At 38.0% G+C, this 19,410-nt stretch overlaps 1 protein-coding gene across 2 annotated transcripts in view; it reads right to left on the bottom strand.

The window, feature by feature from the left end:
* Positions 1 to 19,410, bottom strand: part of OLA1 (Obg like ATPase 1) — a 160,593-nt gene that overhangs the window by 51,002 nt on the left and 90,181 nt on the right. For both annotated transcript variants that reach the window (XM_070422734.1, XM_070422735.1), the window contains exons 5-7: positions 13,103 to 13,278; positions 3,276 to 3,356; positions 2,892 to 2,989 (exon numbers count right to left, since the gene is read on the bottom strand). In XM_070422734.1, the coding sequence (XP_070278835.1) occupies positions 2,892 to 2,989; positions 3,276 to 3,356; positions 13,103 to 13,278 (355 nt within the window). The remainder of the gene's footprint in view (positions 1 to 2,891; positions 2,990 to 3,275; positions 3,357 to 13,102; positions 13,279 to 19,410) is intronic.

Genomic DNA, 19,410 nt, shown 5'->3' with positions numbered 1-19,410 from the left:
CCATGACTCAGTAGCAATCTCAAATGAAAATTAATACTGCATATAGTATCATCTTAATTATATAAGTAAAAACTGATTTTTTTTTAAATGAAATCCTCAAGTGATCAAAAATCATTGGCTCCCACCAACGAAAAAAACAATTACTTCTGTATAGTTTTATTCATTCAAAGAACAGTAATTTGTAATAATAAAAAAAACTCTTTCTATGGATTCCCTTACATCTTGATTACTGTCATCTGATCATAACACAACTGTAACTCTGCTATCATGTCATCTTCTCTTCAGGGGATAGGTCTTAATCATAAATCAACAGAATGACTAATTCAACAATGTTAAAACCAGAGAGTAGATGCTTGGAGCCATTCCAGTTTTTACATCTTTCAAAGGGTCAGTACACCTACTCACTAACACAATAGATTTTATCTTTCAAAATGTGTCCCTCTTTTCTAGGATTGAAAAATAACATTCCATTTAAATTTAAAGTGAACTTTAGTAATTAAATTGTTCATCACTTCTGAACACACTAAAATACAGTTTTAGTCTTTCTCTGGTGGCAAAAATCACAAACCTCATCTCCTCTTTCCTGACCATTTGAAATAGTTTTCTAACCTAAAAGACCCAGGAAAATATTTACTGCTGCTTCCTGCATCAGTCTTAATTTGCTTCAGTAGCATTACATAATAATCTTAAAAAGCAAAACCTTTTCTTTTGCTAAGGGAGCAGCTAATGCAAGTGAAGCTTAGATATAAACATTATCAAAAAAAACACAAGATGCTAGCAAAAATTAAAAGGATTTAGTAGTGAAAATGTATTTTAACTATGTACATCTGCTTGCAGTGTTATAAATGATGAAAACCTAGTGTTCATATCTTTCATAATAAAAATTTATTCTGCACTTTAATACAAAGGCTATGTTGCATAAACAGAGGATTTAAAGCTGTAGCAGAGTGGGTGAATGAAAGGCAAATGGCAATCTTTCTGGCTCCAGTAGATGCCATTCCCTATCACACAATGTTTCCCACTCATAAATACATGACAAATACTTCCTCAATCATTTTTTACGAGCAGGGATGCACAGGGGGTAGTCAATGGCTAGCTTGAGGGAAAATAGGAACAGCAGGCGGCAGAAACTGTACAGAAAATGGCTATGTGGTAAATTCTCTTCTGGAACATCACTCAGTTACCCAGTCTTTGATCTTTCAGCTACAATTACACTAACTTCCACAAGAGCTGACCACCCCCCCAACCCCCCAAACTTACACACAACCCAAATCAGATCATTAACTATACATAAAATCTAAAATTTGGTTTTATAAATAGTATCATCCATACCTCTACATTTTTATAAATTAAAATTTGCTATTTAGACAGGAGTTAGTTTACTTTCAATTGGCTATAACCATATCATCATCACAACTGGTCTCACAAAAAACATGGGGTGTCTGGCGACAGCTAAATCACAGACTGGCGTCTCCCAAGCAGTCTGTCTACCATTAGGGTCTGGGAAACAGTATTTACTATACAATTAGAGCCAGGGAGTTCTACCTGTAATCATCCAAATACAGGTGTGAGAAGCCCCTTTGGGCAAGGAAACTGACTCATCCCTTTTCATGGATACTTTGATGTCAGTATTGTTTCACGGAACCTCAGGAAACCTTATCATTTATACCATAATGAGAAGATTTATTAACTAAGGTCAAGTAATAAATTTAAAATTCTTTCCCAAAGGTAACAATTTTTAACACACTAATCATCAAATTTATAAGAATTTGAAACAAGAAGGAACTGATTATTTTAAATTTATGTATTGGAGGACACTGACCAGTGAGAACGAAATTTTCATGTTAAGTTTATGCTTTCTAGAATATTACCAATAAAGAGGTCAAATTCAACTTTCTATCAGGAACACAAAATGTCTTATAGTAATATTAACAGGGCATTTTTAGTTGCAGCAATTTCACAGAATTTATTCTAATGATTTATTGGAGTTAACCATCTGACATTAATTATTGTTTTGGCTTCCAGTCTATGAATGTTTATTTTTCAGTTTAAAGCTTCTCACTCTTTGATATCATATGGAAATGAGAATTTTTAATGGAAAATTGAAACCATGTGCATCTAAGTACTTAATGAAGTACAGGAAAAAACCAACAATATATTTTAGGGGAATTTAGATATTTTGCTGTGGACAGTTTTGATTTGTTTGTATAACTTAATAGTATAAAATACTGAGAGTCCAGAGAGGCGAGTCAAAGCAAATATTATGCCAAATGCGTATATGTCCATATGTTATATGAAAATATGAATTTTTTGAAGTTATTAGTGAATGAAAGGAAACCTTGTACATTTTGGTTGCATGTCAAAAATTATAATCAATACATGGATGCATAGTTTTTAACTTTGCCACACTTTTAAAGTATTTGAAACAGATATTTGGCCTTCCCCCTGCCCCACAGTTGTTTTTATTCTAAATTAAAAATAACTTTTTTAAAGCATTCAATCTGGATTTTAAAATTTATGTCAAACTGTAATCCCAAGTAGATATTTTAAAGTCACATATCAACACAGCTAGAAATTCCTAGCTTAAAAAATTTTATTGCTCCAACTACATTTATTCTCATTTTGCAAAGAAAACAAATAATGTCTATTAAATTTAAATTTGAAAAGTAAATATGTATGATTCAATATTACCTAATTTAGTTGTATTTTTAAGTTCTCTCAGTGTAAATCAACTAAAATATTTATCTCAGAATTTAAACCCAGGCAAAGCTTTCTCATCCATTTTAAGTTTTTTAATAAGAGGAAAAAAATTAAAATCCAACATAGCAGTATGTACATATGTATGTGTTTGTATACAGATATGTCTGGATACCTGGGGAGGAAAAACTTACCATTTGTTTTTCTTTCTAATGTAATCTTTTTCAGAAAGATTAACCAAGTAGACCATTGGTTTTGAAGTCAGAAATAAGTATTTATTCAGTACTTCAATCTAAAGTGAAGAACAGAAAAATAACCCCTTTTAAAACTTGAGTAACTATTTAACTGTTTAAACAAGTAGCCTTTTGCATTTTTATAAATCTTGTTTCTAAAAGATTAATTATTATAAAATATCAGGAACAGGGGAAAAGAATTAACAAGCCTGGGAATAAGCAATCATTGACAAAACTAAAGTTTAACTAGATATAATAATTAGTATAAAATAATGACAACTCTAATTTGTTCTCTAAGAAATCAAAGCAAAGGCAATAATAAATGGCATAATATTTATAACTTACCTCTTTGTCATTCCAATCATGATAGAAGCGAACAGGTTTCTTTTGGTCTATAACCCAGGATTTGACTTTGCACATTATGTCCTATACGCAATTGAGAAAAAATAGTAAATACAAGATGAATACTAAGCATTTAGATTAAAATCCAACTAAATACTAAAATTAAAGAGGGAACTAAGACACACGGATAATTATTTTCAGTATCTCATTATAAAACTAAATAACAATGAAACGTTGTGGCATTAAAATATTAATATATAAAATGTGAAATACTAGCAAAATTAGTAAAGGTCTTAAAATGTTTAAGACAATTCAACTATTAAAGACAGTAATATTTCAACATTACCAAGTGATGCCACTTTCAAGATAAACATACTACTAGGAAATTGTGTGTGTGTGGGGGGGGAACACTAGAGAGAGACTGAATTATAATTTCTTTCTTAAAAAGAAAACCAAACAGATGAACTTGAATCTATTATTGATAGCCCTTTTTAATATGAATTAATTTTTTGCCAACACCTTCTCCCTGCCCACTTCTCCTGTCCCCACTCCAACAATCCCCCTCCAACCTGCCAAAGCCTCCATTACACAATGGCAAGAGCCCTGCACTGGTGACCTCCAACCAGCTGCATTCACTTTCAGAACATCTCTCTCTGCTGGAAATCTAAAGGCCTTTTAGTTAGCAAGCTAGTGTGCATTCAGAAGGAGTAACTGCAGGAAGAGCCCAATGTGCTTTGTTTCTCTGGCCTTTCTTCACAGAAAGATTAATCATCTGTGAAATGGAAACGGCAAACAGCAAGTGACACAAACTGAACCCTTCAAGCCTTTCCTCATCAGTTTTGTGGTTCTGAATCTAAAAGCTGCGTGTGGCAAGGTTCCCCTTACAGGCAGGTGTTAATAAAAGGCTCTAGGGTCTGAAAGGTCAAACTTAGCTCTTCCAGAAGAAGTGCATTTGAGAGTCATCTGTTTTTTGTTGTTGTTAAAGATAATTTATGGATGTTTAAAACATGCAATTTTAAAAATTGTTTGTAATACACAATAATTAGTAATAGTTTTTTAAATTTTCATCAATGCATTTTCCTTTACTATAAATCAGTTATTCTTCTATAAATATCCACTTATATAAATTACCTCAATATTAGTATATCTTCCTTCCAAATCTTGCTGTTAACAACAGAAAAAATAAGGAAAAGTCCTATATCCTTAGATCCTGATTTGAAACACTCCAGGAAAAGGACTTCCTACAGATTTTAACAAGGAAGGGGCAAGCTAAAAACTTTTAATGAAATCTAACATGCTCTGCTTAAGAATAATCACTTTTACTCTTCTATAACTGAATTTCACTCATAAATGTTTAAAAGTGGCTAATGTAACACCATTTCCTACAAGGAGAAGATCAAAGTGCTATATTACAAATGCATTATGATTAAAAAAGCCCTGTGCAGCCTTGCTATTAACTGTTCTTTAAACCCTAAAAGGCTTCCCATAGATCTCACTTGGCACGGCATATACAACCTTTGACAAGTAATGTAGACCATTTTTATTCATTGCCTAAAATTGTAGGCAATTATGTGCGTCACACTGGCCACCTGCAAATTCTGAATGCCTGCTCCAGTTGTCAGTGTAAAAAACTAATGTCGGAGGGGATTAATCTAGGGGGAGAGAGTCCTCTTTAATGGCTCCAGCAGGTGAAATGGCCCAGCTGGTTACTATGATGAGTGGCCAGAACAGCTTATGTAGAGATACGCAACAAGATTATACAAAAGAAGAAACAGTGGTGCCATCTTATATTTGGTTTCATTAGTTTTTTTTCAATTAAAGAAAGAAAAGAGAATAAAATAGACAAAAAAAAAGCCAAACCAAAAATAAAGAAGGAAATTAAATTTTAATCATATAAAAAGTGTAAAATACTTTTGTAACTATAAACATTTTTACAAAATGAATGGGATTCAATAAATGCTGTATGCTAGTGAAGGAATTCCAGTATATCTCTCTCATTTTAAATTAACCAGACCATCACTTCAGACATAGAAATGCTTTTTGGCACCCCCCCCCCCACCACCTCTTACACCTAAATACTGTATTATAAATTAGAAGCACTCAAATTTTAAAGAGAATTAACTCATAATTAAAGTTCCCAAATAGTGTATTAATTAAAGCCACACTGAAATCTTTTTAGAAAATTTGCTACCATCTTTGAACAGTTGAAAATAAAAATACCTTAAAATTTAAGATATTTTATTTTGTACTCAGTTCTCTCTTAATTATTCCCACAAAATATTTAATAGCCAGGAAAAGACAGATTAGTAAAAGATGTTAGTTTTACTAAAGACAAAATATAGATTGATCAGATAAGATTATGTTACATAAGTGATCATTATATGGTACAGTTGCAATGCGTTGTTTTTCTTAAGTAAAAATTAATTTTAATTTTAGCAAGAAATTAAAAAATATTATGTTCCTTATCTAAAAAACTTCTAATTAGATGAAAAAACACACACAACATTTGGACTTATTTGTATATAATACTTAATGGATTGACTGAATTTTTTTTCTTATGCTTGTATATATAAAATTATGGTTAGAACAAGAAAGGGTTCCAGTTCAGTGAATTTCATTAACTGAAAAAATAATCTAACTTGCCTAACTTACTTTTAACAAATTAGAATACGATAAGTACATAAAACACTTTAATGCTTGACAACTCAGAAGTTATTTTAGGATTTTGTATTTCTTTAGTAATATTGTGATGTAGAAATACAGATATAGGATGACTGTTTTGATAACTGTAGCAAATTCCTCATTTTCAAAATAAATTCTGTACATGATGGAGATTATGCAAAAATTCCTGGTCATTTGAACTTTTTGGTTACATGGCAGTGATGTGAGTATACTATTTCTAGAGCTAACAACTTAATGATAAGTGTGGAAATAAATCCTAGGTCTACCACTCACCAAATTTGTGACCTATTACTTCATTGATAAAATTCATATGAGGATACTATCTACCCTCCTGGGGGTTGCGGAGATGATCAAAAGAGATAATGCATATAAGGTGTTTAGTGCAGTTTTTGGCACAGAATAAGTTCTCAGTTAATGTGAATTGTGGCCATTGTTATTATGATTGTTGAAAGATTAAATGCTAGAGATCTACAAAATGGCATTATATTTCTTTGGGTACTCCTTTAAAGCAAATAAGTATACATCTTCCACAAATGAACAATTGTTCAGTAGTCCTTTTTTCCAAATAACTGAAGCTTACCAACAATACTGGCTTTCTCAGTGAAAACTCAACTCAGGTTTCTAGTCTTAACATTCTACAAGAATTATCTAGCTTTTGTTGAACTATCTTTTAACTGCAAAGAAACTTAATACAAACACATCTCTGATACCTCGCTCTTCTACTTTGATTCTTCTTACCGAGAACCTCGTATTTCACTTTATAAATGCTCTATGTTTTATGCATTTTATATTGTTGTTAAAGCATCAGGGAGGATGTGTGACTTGCCTAAATTCCCATAGCTAGTAAGTGGCATAGCTGAGACTCAAATTCAGGTCTAAGTTTAAGTTCGGTCCTATCACTTGGCCTTTTTGTCTTCCTTACTGCCTTCCTAATTGCTCCTTGTTTAGCCTAGCAATTTCCAAAGTTGTTATTTAAAGTCTTCATTCTCATTCCAAGGTCATCAGAGAAATTCGATATTCTTACTTTTTGGGTACAATCTGTCAATCCATGTATCACAAAAATAATATTTTTCTCTGCATACAATAATATAACCGTTATTTACTAGACTTTTCAAGAGTAATTACTAGTCTTCTCTATTTTGATATTCTTCAGTTTCCATTACAGCAGAAATTATTCATCTGTAATCTATAGTTATCAGGGGTCACACCCTGAAGTTGTATTTTTTAAATATATTTTTTATTGATTTCAGAGAGGAAAGGAAGGGAGAGAGAGATAGAAACATCAATGATGAGAGAGAATCATTGATTGGCTGCCTCCTATACACCCCTGCTGGGGATTGAGCCCACAACCTGGGCTTGTGCCCCTTGACGGGAATCAAGCCTGGGACCCTTCAGTCCATAGGCCAATGCTCTACCCACTGAGCCAAACCAACTAGGGCTAAAACTGTATTTAAAGTTCTCTATTTATGTGCCTTGGAAGGATGATAGCACATTTCTTCCAAATGCTTTTAAAAGGGATTTATTATCCAACAAATCAAGAACAAAGGTTGTGAGTGATTCTGTGGCAATACTCAAATGCAACAACAGCCAATAAAGTAAATGTTCCAGGTCCATGGACTCCCAGGCCTGAGGTTCAGACACTGACCTAAAACTTGCTTCAGCCAGACCCTCCTGCACTCAATTTTCATCTATTCTGATCAATACTGTGCAGATAAAAATTCTACATTTATCTAACATAATTCCAGTTAAATCCCAATCAGGATGTTGGAGAACATTACAAATTGAATATATCATTATTCTGAAAGAATGACTTGCTTGAGAGTATAAAAATGTTTAGAGAGAAAACTGTGTCCTGCTTTACTATATATTAAAATAAACCACAAAGCTATAGTAATTAGAACAGTGTGATACTAGCACCAAAAGAGAAGTATAGATTAGAAACAACCTTTGCCCTGGCTGGGTAGCTCAGCTCGTTAGAGCATCATCTTGATATGTCAAGGTTGTGGGTTCAATTGCCAGTCACAACACATACAAGAAGCAACCAATGGATGTATAAAATAAGTGGAACAACAAATCAATGCTTTTTTTCTCTCTTTCTCTCAAGTCAATTTTTTAAAAGACAGAAACAACCTAAACCCCCATAAATTGAAGATTTGCTAATAAATTATGGAATATTCTAAGAACAGTTTTTATCTATTAAGACAAGATATATCTGTATTACATTCACATGGGAAAATGTCCAAAATACATTGCTTAGTGAAAAAAGTAGGTTCAGATCAATGGAATAAGTTTAAGAATATGGATTCTATCATCAAACAGATTTGGGTATAAGCCCTGGCTCTGCCACTTTCTAGCTGTGAAACTTTGGGGCTGCTACTTGTTTCTATAAAACTGGTAATAACCCCAATTTAAAATATGGTGATTATGAGAATTAAATGAGAAAATACATGTAAAGTAGCTGCCACAGTTCCAGGCACACAGTAAGTATATAGACATTAAATATTACTATTTATTGCAGAACACATAATATGATTCCATTTGTGGTTTTAAAACTATCCTATATAGCCAAAACCAGTTTGGCTCAGTGGATAGAGCGTCGGCCTGCGGACTGAAGGGTCCCAGGTTCGATTCCGGTCAAGGGCATGTACCTGGGTTGCGGGCACATCCCCAGTGGGAGATGTGCAGGAGGCAGCTGATCGATGTTTCTCTCTCATCGATGTTTCTCACTCTCTATCTCTCTCCCTTCCTCTCTGTAAAAAATCAATAAAATATATTTTAAAAAAAAACAAAACAAAAAAACAACTATCCTATATAATAAAGAGGTAATATGCTAATTTGTCCATGACGATGTCCAAGTCACGTCCAGGCAGAAGCTAGTGGGCGGGAATGGGGGTGGGGACTTCCGCTCCCAGCGCAGGCCTGCGCAGGGCTGCCCAGCGCTAACCAAGCTGCCTCCGAGGTGGAGGCTGCTCCCGAGGACTGGTGGGCAGGACGAAGCGGCCAGCCAAGCCCAGTCCGGCTTTGGCAGGTCCAGTGGGAGCCCCCGCAGGTCCCGGGCCGGACGGTGGCTCAGCAGCGTCTCCATGCACAGCTCCCAGGGGTGGCTGCAAGGTGGATCGGGAGTGGGCGTGCAGAGACTGCCAAGCTTGCTAGCGCCCCGCCTGTGCCCTGCCCAGGCCCCGCACCTGCCTCCACAGCCCAGCCACGGACCCTGCCCCGTGCTTCAGGCGGGGAGAGGAGGCTCGCAGCCGCTGGCACCCTGGGCCGCACTGCCTGCATCGCTGCCTGCCTGGCTGGCAGGGACCAGAGCGTCGTGGACACGAGCTGCTTCCACCCCAGGAGTGGAACGGGGAGGAGGGCACTGGCACTGGGTTCAGGGAGGGGACCTCAGCTGGGGTCCTCCCGGCACCGGGAAGGGGCCCGGCATGAGCTTAGGAAGTCTGTCTGAGCAGGCGCCGGTTCATACCAATTGTTACTCTGCCATCTTCCTCCAGCTCTCCAAGCTAGCCCCCCTGCCCTTCCTGTCTGGGGGAATGGGCTCCAGGAGCCCTTCCCGAGTGCAGACTGTGAACCTGGAGACTCGAGGAAGAGTGCCCGGTGGGGCCTGGTGCAGAACTACCAGGGCAGAGCTGCTTCGGTATCTCCATACCGGGAACTTTGCAACCCAAGGAGGAAACCAAGAGGGGAGAGGCCAGGAGCTGTGGATTCCCAGCGCTTTAGTCACTTGAAAACAGCCCAGCTTGGAATGCGAGGCAGCTGTACATTCAGATGAGAAGTGAGGGGGCTGAATACCACCTTTGCTGGGCTCCCATCAGTCAGAGGCCCGAACATCCACCATGAGAAGGAAAAAACGGAGGGAGGGGCACAGAGGAAGGGAGGACAATCGAAGGAAACGTGTCTAGACTTTCCCCAGCCCTTTCCCTCTTTCCGCTGCCTACAAAAGCCCCAGGCCCGGCCACAGTTCTGTCTCCACCTTTTAGTCCCCTATTCTCCAACCACAGAGGAAAGTAATAAAGAAGGAGTCTGTGCTGCCTCCAGAAAGTATCTATATACCTGATCGGCCAGTTGCCTCCCGCAGAGAAAGGCCAGACTGCAGCTTAGGCCCGTGAGGGCTCCCAGACTGTGAGGGGGGGCAGCCCGGGCTGAGAGACCCCCCCTCCCCCGTGCATGAATTTCGTGCACCGGGCATCTAGTATATAATAAGTATAAGTAAATGTACTCAAATAATGAAACTGGATAGGAGCCATATCAAATTGTCAACAACAGAAATCTCTAGAAGACTGGATTCCAGAGGACTCTCCTTTTCTGCCTTCTTTTTAAAAACTACAATGCTGTGTGTTTTTTAACCAGTATATCATCTTTAGAATAGGAAAAAAAATAAGGGTGTATTAACAGGGTGAGGGTAAAGGAAGGACTTCATCTATTATCTGCCCACCATCTGTAATCCTAAAATTTGATGGCTAAATGGATAGACTTGGCATTTTATCAAGGTGACTCACTCTTATTCTGTGATAATTACAGACTCCAAGCCTGATAGTTTCCTCTAGCTAAACCCGCTACACTAATACCTGATGGTGGCACTCAGATGAGCTGACCTGTGCTGGCTGGGTGGCTTTAACACAGCATAGCCAACAACGCATTCAGATTAGAAAACTGGCAGCAAGACCTCAGCTCAAAATACAGAAAAGGTAGGTAATAATGAGTTTATGGGGATACTAACATCCTATTTTTAATGATCTCCATCTGTGTTTGGTTGGCTATAGGCAAAGAAAAAGTAGACAGGCGGGAATATCCAGAAAAGTATGCCTGTAGTGTATGTACCATAGCATCAGTTCTTATATGAGTTAATTTCCCTTAAGATGTACATGCATAGATGGATCTAAAGTAGTCTGGCCTCAAATGAGTCTAATTTTTGTGACACTTGCCTCAAACACAATGCATTCTTTTGTGTTATCCTGTAAGTCTTAAACAATGTTGCACTTCTGAACTGCTGTCCTCAAATAACACTGAGCACTGAGGACTTACAATGTACAGCTGCTCATTTTACACAGTATATTAAGTACATTACCCAACATGGTGCTTTACTCCTAGTATTCTCCTAAAGGAATCTGACTCAGTCCACATAGTCTCCTGGCCAGAACTAGTGGGCACTTAACCTATGAAGTGGTCTCGTTCACACACACACACACACACACACACACACACACCTCGACGTGATAAATAAGCCAACTCTAAGCAAGCAGAAGTAACGATGACGCAGAAATCAGGAACAAAAGCAATATATAAAACAGCAGATGAATGGCAGAGCACTGCCAGAGAAACACACAGTGATGTCCTGGGATGATTTAGAATTCAACTCCAAAAGGCCTGACTATACCATACTTCCTGATCTTGAATGTTTTTGCATTTCCATTTCCCTTCTCACCTTGTGTTTTAAAAATAAAAATTCATTTATTAAAACAGTCTGAGCTGAGTCTCTGTTCCTTACAACTAAAAGTCCCCAATTATAAAATACAATAACTCTTCTGAGATTCAGTGACTCAAGATTTCTGTCTAGCAGATCATACCTATTTGTTCACATGATGTATTATCAAACAAGAAGTGAAATATTTTTCCCTAAAACCTTATGGATGTTTAAAACATGCAATTTTTAAAACTGCTCACAATACACAATTATTAGTAATAGGTTTTTTAATTTTCATCAATGCATTTTCCTTTACCATAAATCAGTTCTTCTATAAATATCCACTTACATAAATTACCTCGATATTTAGTATATCTTCCTTCCAAATCTTGTTACCAAGAGAAAAATAGGGAAAAAGTCCTATATCCTTAGATCCTGATTTGAAACACTCCAGGAAAAGGACTTCCCACAAATTTTAACAAGGAAGGGACTAGCTAACAATTTGTGATGAAATCTAGTATGTTCTGCTTAAGAATAATCACTTTTACTCTGCTATAACTGAATTTCACTCATAAATGTTTAAGAGTGGCTAATATAACACCATTTCCTACAAGATCAAAGTGCTATATTACAAATGTACTATGATTAAATACATGATTTGCTTAAAATAATTACTATAAACCAAGAAAGTAAAATATCTTATGCAGTGTTACAATTAATCCTGGTCAATTATGCTTACACTAGAGGCCTGGTGCATGAAACTCATGCATCGGTAGGGTCCCTAGGTCTGGCTGGCGATCAGGGTCTTCCGGCTGCCAGCCAGAGCCTTCCTTCGCTCTGCGTCGCCCCCTGGTGGTCAACGCATGTCATAGTGAGTGACCAAACTCTGGTCGAACTCCAGAGGGGATACTTTGCATATTAGCCTTTTATATATATGGATTCTCATGCTTCTCATCCCCATTTAAGAAAAAGGAGACCCTACCTCAATCCTTCCCACTGGCCTAGGAGTATCATTGTCAAAAAAAACAAACAAACCCTCACTTATGCTGAGAATAATTACTATGATAACTGTTTCTCCAGGAGCCATTAAGTAGTCCTACCATAGTCTGACTCCCATATTGGTATTACCACATCAAATTAAGCAACCTGTCATTTTTATTTTGAAAATTTTATAAGCCATTCCTAGCTTTGGCAGTATGTGATGAAAACTCAAATAATGAACTACAATAACTTCTAATCACATTCCTGGTTCCTGCATTTTCAAATAGTCTGCTACATTTAATAAATAGTTTTAACTTTGGGGTTCATTTCCCCAAGTTTATTTTTATAAAAGCAATAAAATCAAAGTATAAAAACATTTAAGGGAAAAGCATTCATAACTCTACCTTCCTAAGCCTCTTTTATCCCAGTATTTCCTTCTAGGTGATTTTCAATAATTTCTTCAAAAATGTTATAACTACAACGACCACACTTCTCTATCACTAACACTTTGAAGATATACATAGCAACCACATAAATACTCAAGATTACAGCTAAATATGACTTTTTTTATGAAACCTTAAATAGCCTGTCACCATAATACTTTGTTGCCAAAAGACAATAAAGTTTCACAATAATTTTTTAACAAAAAAGATCCTTGAATTCTAAAATTCCATACCGATATTAGATATTTTATGTGCTCTATTTTATAATTTTAACCAAGGAAAATGAACTTAAATATCTAAAGCTATAAATTTTTACTTACATATTCAGGTTTTAGTTTTTTATCCCCTCCTCTCACAGCCACTTTTTCTAGTTTATCTATAATGGGCCCAATCATTTCTTCATCTTTAAGCTGAAGCTCTTCATGTATTATTTCTATATCTCGAATAGGATCTACACTTCCTTCAACATGTGTGATGTCATCATCTTCAAAAGCACCTAAAATCAATTAAAAGGAAGAAATTCAATAATAACTTTTTAAAATCCAGAAGGTCATTATTAGAATAAAAACCCATATAAGGTTAATAATTATACAAATTAATCTGAATTCTTGCAAGTAAGATATAGCATTTTTTTTTTCCTATTTAGTAATATTTAGGGCACTAGCAACAAAATAGTAACTCAAGAGCTTCAACATTTCAAAAACTGACCGAAACAAATAAAATTATGACCTTTACAGAAAGAAAATTATGCTCCAGAACTACTGGTATTTTCAGGTTTGGTACATTAAGGTACTGAATTCCAGGCATGAGAGCCTGAAGTTCTAACACGATTAGGGTTTCCAAGGGAAACCAGATTTGAGGGAGGGGGGCAAAATCATCTGGCAGACCTCTTCCCTGCTTCAATCTACTTTATCACTGTGGTTCTGACGGTGATTAGATAATGAACCACTCAGACACACAATTTACACAGCAGCTAATTTCATCGGCCTGATTTGAGGGTATGGTTTTTAGGGGGCTATCAAAGAAGCAGATGAAGGTGCATTTGTCATATATGAGTGACAACCATTCACACTCTCTGAACAAAATGGTGCTGGCCCTTATTAGAAACACATGCTATTATCACATATTTAAAGTGCAGTTGAAGCCATAATTTCAAATTGCCAACTGGAAACATAAGGGTAAAACAACCAGATATTACTGAAGCATGTGTACTGACTTTATGCCCTTTGAAGACATAATGTGGCAACATAATTCAACTGGGATTTACTCAAATTACCAGATAAAGAACAACATTGCAAAAATGAACAAATACTAAGAAATATTACAAATAGAAAGCAATGACATACCCATAAACAATAAACAAATTCATAAATAAATTGTTAATTAAATTAATTTAAATTACCAATTAGATTATGTTCCCAAAATGAGATGTTTTCAAACATAAAGTATCATTATTTTACATAGAGGTACCATAGGAATCATAAGATGATTTGAGTTTGATGGAGAAATAGTGACTACAGCTCATTCTATATACCAAAGACCAAAATATTCTCACTACAGATTACAGAAAGTTTTAAAACATAATTTCTTCAAATTAAAAATAATTAAGCTCTTTGTATCTCAATGTGGAATTCATTAATAATAAAGCATATACATATTACTGCAGTTAAAACATAAGTATTTAAAATAATACTTAAGTTTTCTTGACATACAACTGATGTTTTATTATATAGTGCCAAATTCAAATGAACAATATTAGCAAGAAATGAGAAGAAGGTGCATTATGTCTTATTAGTAAACATATGAGACAGACCATGATTTAGGTAAATTTTTAATTATTTTAAAAGTATTAAAGAAGTCTCCCTGGAAGGACAGCATTATGTATTGCTTTTCATGATCTGAGGCATCTTACACAAATGGCACAATACAATAGGAAAATAAAAATAAAAGTTAGCTTGCCGGCAGTCTGAACAACAAAGGAAACAGGGCCAGTTCAATTATAGAAACAGCTAAACTTTTTCTGACACTCAAAATGAAAAATAACCTAAATAGTTGTCTTTATTGTCTTTATGTAGGGGCCAATGAGCAAATATAGTGATGTCCTCAACAACATCCCTACAGTAAATGCATCAGCAGGTTTTAAATGGCAATGTCTTAATGACAACCCTCAATTTTAAACAAGTGGATAACAGATAGAAACAATAATCGCAACTCTCCTGGAAGCAAAGAAAATAAAGCACTCTGATAATCTGAACTAATTCAAATAGAAAACCTAGAATAAAGGTGGGGGGATCACTTGTCTATCTTACAACCTTCAAATTATTCTCCAGAATGCACCTTGCCTGGAGTCTGCCAAGGATTAGGTTAGGAAAGGAGTTGTGACTGGATCATCACTAATCCATTGCCCCTACTATAAGAATAAAAACTCAAATCACAGACCCTATACATTATGGATTACATTTTTGTTCCTATGCCTGAAAGTTAGTATTATTATTATACTAGTGGCCCTGTGCACGAAATTCGTACACATTAAAAGGGAATTAGAGGAAATATTTTAATATTGCTATTTGTCCTTTCTCTATAAAAAGTGTCAGAGATGAAAGAAAATTAGTAAAACGTATATGAAAATCTTCCTCCTGTCAGAGTTTGGGGCATGCCGCGGGACCCAGAGTCAAGTCCCCGCCCACCCGCATGTACCTAGAAAGCGCATGAGACCCAGACCCAGCTGGCCCCAACCCCATTGGGTGAGATCCAGAACCAGCCGGCCACACCCCAGTCAAGCCCGCTGGGTAGGGGGCGCAGCCTCAGGTCCCCCGTCAAGCCTCGCCAGGTGGGGGGCGCAGCCTCAGGTCCCCCAGCCCGGTGCCGGGGCGGGGGGCGCAGCCTCAGGTCCTCCGTCAATCCCCACCGGGCGGGAGGTGCGGGCCGAGGTCCCCCTTCAAGCCCCGCCGGAAGGGGGGGCACAGCCTGAGGTTCCCCCATTAAGCCCCACCAGGCGGGGGTGTGCAGTCTCAGGTCCCCCGCCCTGGAGCCATGCAGCCTCAGGCCCCTGCTGATCGCTAGTTACGGCTCGTTACAGGAACCCCACCTCCGCTGTGGGCGCAGCCATCTTGTGACGGCATGATGGAGTGAGGGTCAATTTACATATCACCTCATTATTATATAGGATTCATTTATATGTGCTAACATACTATAAGAACTTAATTTTTTTATAATCAATGTTTTTAAATTAATTAGTTTACTTTTTCCATTACCATTTTCCCCCCATATCCTCCTCCACTTCCATCCATTCCCCTACCCCCACAATCACCACTGTTGCTATGTCCATGAGTTCTTTCTCTTTCTTTTTCTTTTTTGCTCAATCCCTCCACCACCACCACCACCACCACACAGCTCTGACAGCTGTCAGTTCTCTACCTATGTCTATCTCTATTTTGCTTGTTACTTAATTTTGTTGCTTAGATTTTCACATATTACTGCAATCATATGGTACTTGTCTTTCTCTGACTGGCTTATTTCACTAAGCATAATGTTCTCCAGGTCTATGTATGCTTCCACAAAGGGTAAAATTTCCCTGTTTTATCCACTCATCTATGGATGGACACTTGGGTTGCTTTCAAATCTTGGCTATCCTATCTAATAAAGACAGAATATGCAAATTGACCATCACTGCACGACAAAGATGGCGGCACCCACAGCCAATAAGGAGGGAATATGCAAACTGATGCGACAAAGATGGTGGCGGCCAGGCCGGGACGCTTGCGCAGCGCGCGAAGGTGGAAAGGCAGCTCCAGGCCGGAGCGAAGGTGGAAAGGCGGCTCCGGCCAGAGTGAAGGCGGAGCCAGCAGCCAGGGGAAGGAAGGCCTATTCTTGCACGAATCTTCGTGCATCCGGCTTCTAGTCCTATATAATAAAAGCCGAATATGCTAAGTGTCCGGTCATCTGGTCATCGTTGAACCAATCAAAGTGTAATATGCTAATGATATGCTAAGGCCGCTCAACTGCTCGCTATGACGTACACTGACCATCAAGGGGCAGACAGTTGACCGGTCGACCAGTCACAATGACGTGCACTGACCACCAGGCGGCAGATGCTCCGACCACGTTAGCTTGCTGCTGGGGTTTGGCCCATTGGGACTGAGCGAGACAGGCCGGAAACACTCTGGAACTCTCCTGCAGTCCCTCCCCAGCTGGCCAACATCCCGCATCCCTCCCCGGCCCCGATCGTGCATCAGTGGGGTCCCTTGGCCTGGCCTGTGCCCTCTTGTAATCCAGGACCCTTGGGGGATGTCGGAGAGCCAGTTTCAGCCCGATCCCACAGGCCAGGCCAAGGGACCCCACTGGTACACAAATTCATGCATCGGGCCTCTAGCTGTAAATAATGCTGCAATTAATATAGGGGTGAGTATATTCTTTAAAATTAGTGCTTCAGATTAAATTCCCAGAAGTGGAATTGCTAGCTCATAAGGCAATTCCATCTTTAATTTTTCGAGGTAACTCCAAACTGCTTTTCTTGATAATAAATACTTCCAAAAATTAAGTAAAGGGAACAGTAAAGTTGTCCTTTAAAATTGAATAGCCTTGCCCCAGCCAGTTTGGCTCAGTGGATAGAGCACTGGCCTGTGGACTGAAGGGTACTAGGTTCAATTCCAGCCAAGGGCATATGCCCAGGTTGTGGGCTTGATCCCCAATAGAGGGTGTGCAGGAGGCAGCCAATCAATGATTCTCTCTCATCATTTATGTTTCTCTCTCTCTCTCTCTCTCTCTCTCTCTCTCTCTCTCTCTCTCTCTCCCTCCCTCTCCCTCCCTCCCTGAAATCAATAAAAATATATTAAAAAAATAAAAAATAAAATAAAATTGAATTGCCTTTTTATGAAATGAGGCCTAAAACAGGTGTAAAACTAAGCTTATAGAAAATGTGGTGGCCATTTGGGCAACTTACCATTTCTTAGAACTTAAAAAGTATTGAATAAAATTTCCAAAGACATGCTCCTGGGTCATTAACAAACTTTACCATACACTTACATTATAGCATTCCTTCACATCTTATTATTATTTTTTTTAGTATAAGCTTTATTGGTTAAGAAAAAGGGCTTTAAAGTCAGACAGGCTTACTGGTCATAAAATTTTAGCCAAATCACTGAACCTCTAAGGACCTCATTTTCACATTTTTAAAATGAAAATCTTTCTACTTCTCAGAGAATGGATATGACTAAATCAAGATAACATGTAAAGTACTAAGCAAACAGCCCAACATATAGAATTATTTTAAGTAACTGGAGCATATACTAATTTTTTAAGATGCAGGAATTAGTAATTTAGAAGAAATTCCATAGTAATGCACTCAAACATTAAATCTGAGTAATAACATTTCATGTTACTCAATTCTTTAGAATAGGTTAAAATAAACTTTGTGAGTTTATAGGGGGTTCCCCCCCCCCCCCCACTAATTCTGGCTAGTTCAGCAGATCATTTTTACCCTACTCTATGGCCAAAATTATTTATTTCAATTTCATTACTAAAACAATTAAAATTTTTGTGATTAATATGTATTTGTAATAATTATTATCACAATTCTCCTTTCGGAAAAACACTGTACTGGTAAAGATAACTTCATTTACCTTGAAGACTACACTATATTATACTGAATTGCCTGGTGAGAAAGTTATTTCCATTTCAATTCTCTTTCAGCCCGTGTATGTCAAAGAAAGTCTCAGTTTGATGCTGTTGGTCTTTAATGGCTAACGTTTATAAGTTTATCTTTTTAAGAACAGAGCAGGCCTCAGCCTCTGTGCTTCTAAAGACTAAAAACTGTAATAAATAGGTAGTTTTCACCGTATTTATTTTTATTTTCTTCAATACTAGGAGCCCAGCGCGCGATTTGAAATCGCGCTGCCCACCCTCCCCATCTGGCCCTGTCTCCCTCTCTGGCCCTTGAAGCAGCTGCAGCTGCTGCTGATCAGGCCCTCCCCCAGCTCAGGCGCTCGGAGGCCCCTGCCACCCCACCCACGACGCTGCGCATGCAACCTCCTGTCCAGTCGAACCGTTTCGGAGTCCCCGTTAATTAGCATATTTCTCTATTTTTTATATATATGCAAGCAATACTAATTTTCCACTTACATTAGAGACAAAGTTTCCTATTTAAATAAATTTTGGAGTAAAATCAAGAAACGTGGAAAACATTAACTACTAGAGAGCTGGTACACAACATTTGTGCACTGGGGGGGGTCCCCTCAGCCCAGCCTGCACCCTCTCGTACTCGGGGGATGTCCACCTGCCAGCTTAGGCCTGCTCCTCGCCATGAGCTGGGCTTCTGGCTGAGCGGTGCTCTACCCTGTAGGAGTGCACTGACCCCCAGGGAGCAGCTCCTGTGTTGAGCATCTGCTCCCTGGTGGTCAGTGCACGTCATAGCGACTGGTCGTTCCACTGTTTGGTTGATTTACATATTAGAGTTTTATTATATAGGATGGTCACTTTGGTGGTGGAATGTTATCTGATTTAAAAAAAAAATTGGTACTATTCTGTGTACAAAAGTGTAATGCAATAGAGCTTATGTGTGCTGGGGGATGGGAAGGAGGGCACATTGCTGTGTAATACTTTAGCTAAGAAAGTCAGGGAGGCCTCTGAG

Source organism: Myotis yumanensis, unplaced genomic scaffold (assembly GCF_028538775.1).
Source record: "Myotis yumanensis isolate MYYU_CA2020_CCGP unplaced genomic scaffold, mMyoYum1.0.hap1 SCAF_8, whole genome shotgun sequence".
Lineage (NCBI taxonomy): Eukaryota > Metazoa > Chordata > Mammalia > Chiroptera > Vespertilionidae > Myotis > Myotis yumanensis.
Note: the sequence above shows the minus strand (reverse complement) of the source record. Positions and strands in the feature narration are given on the sequence as shown.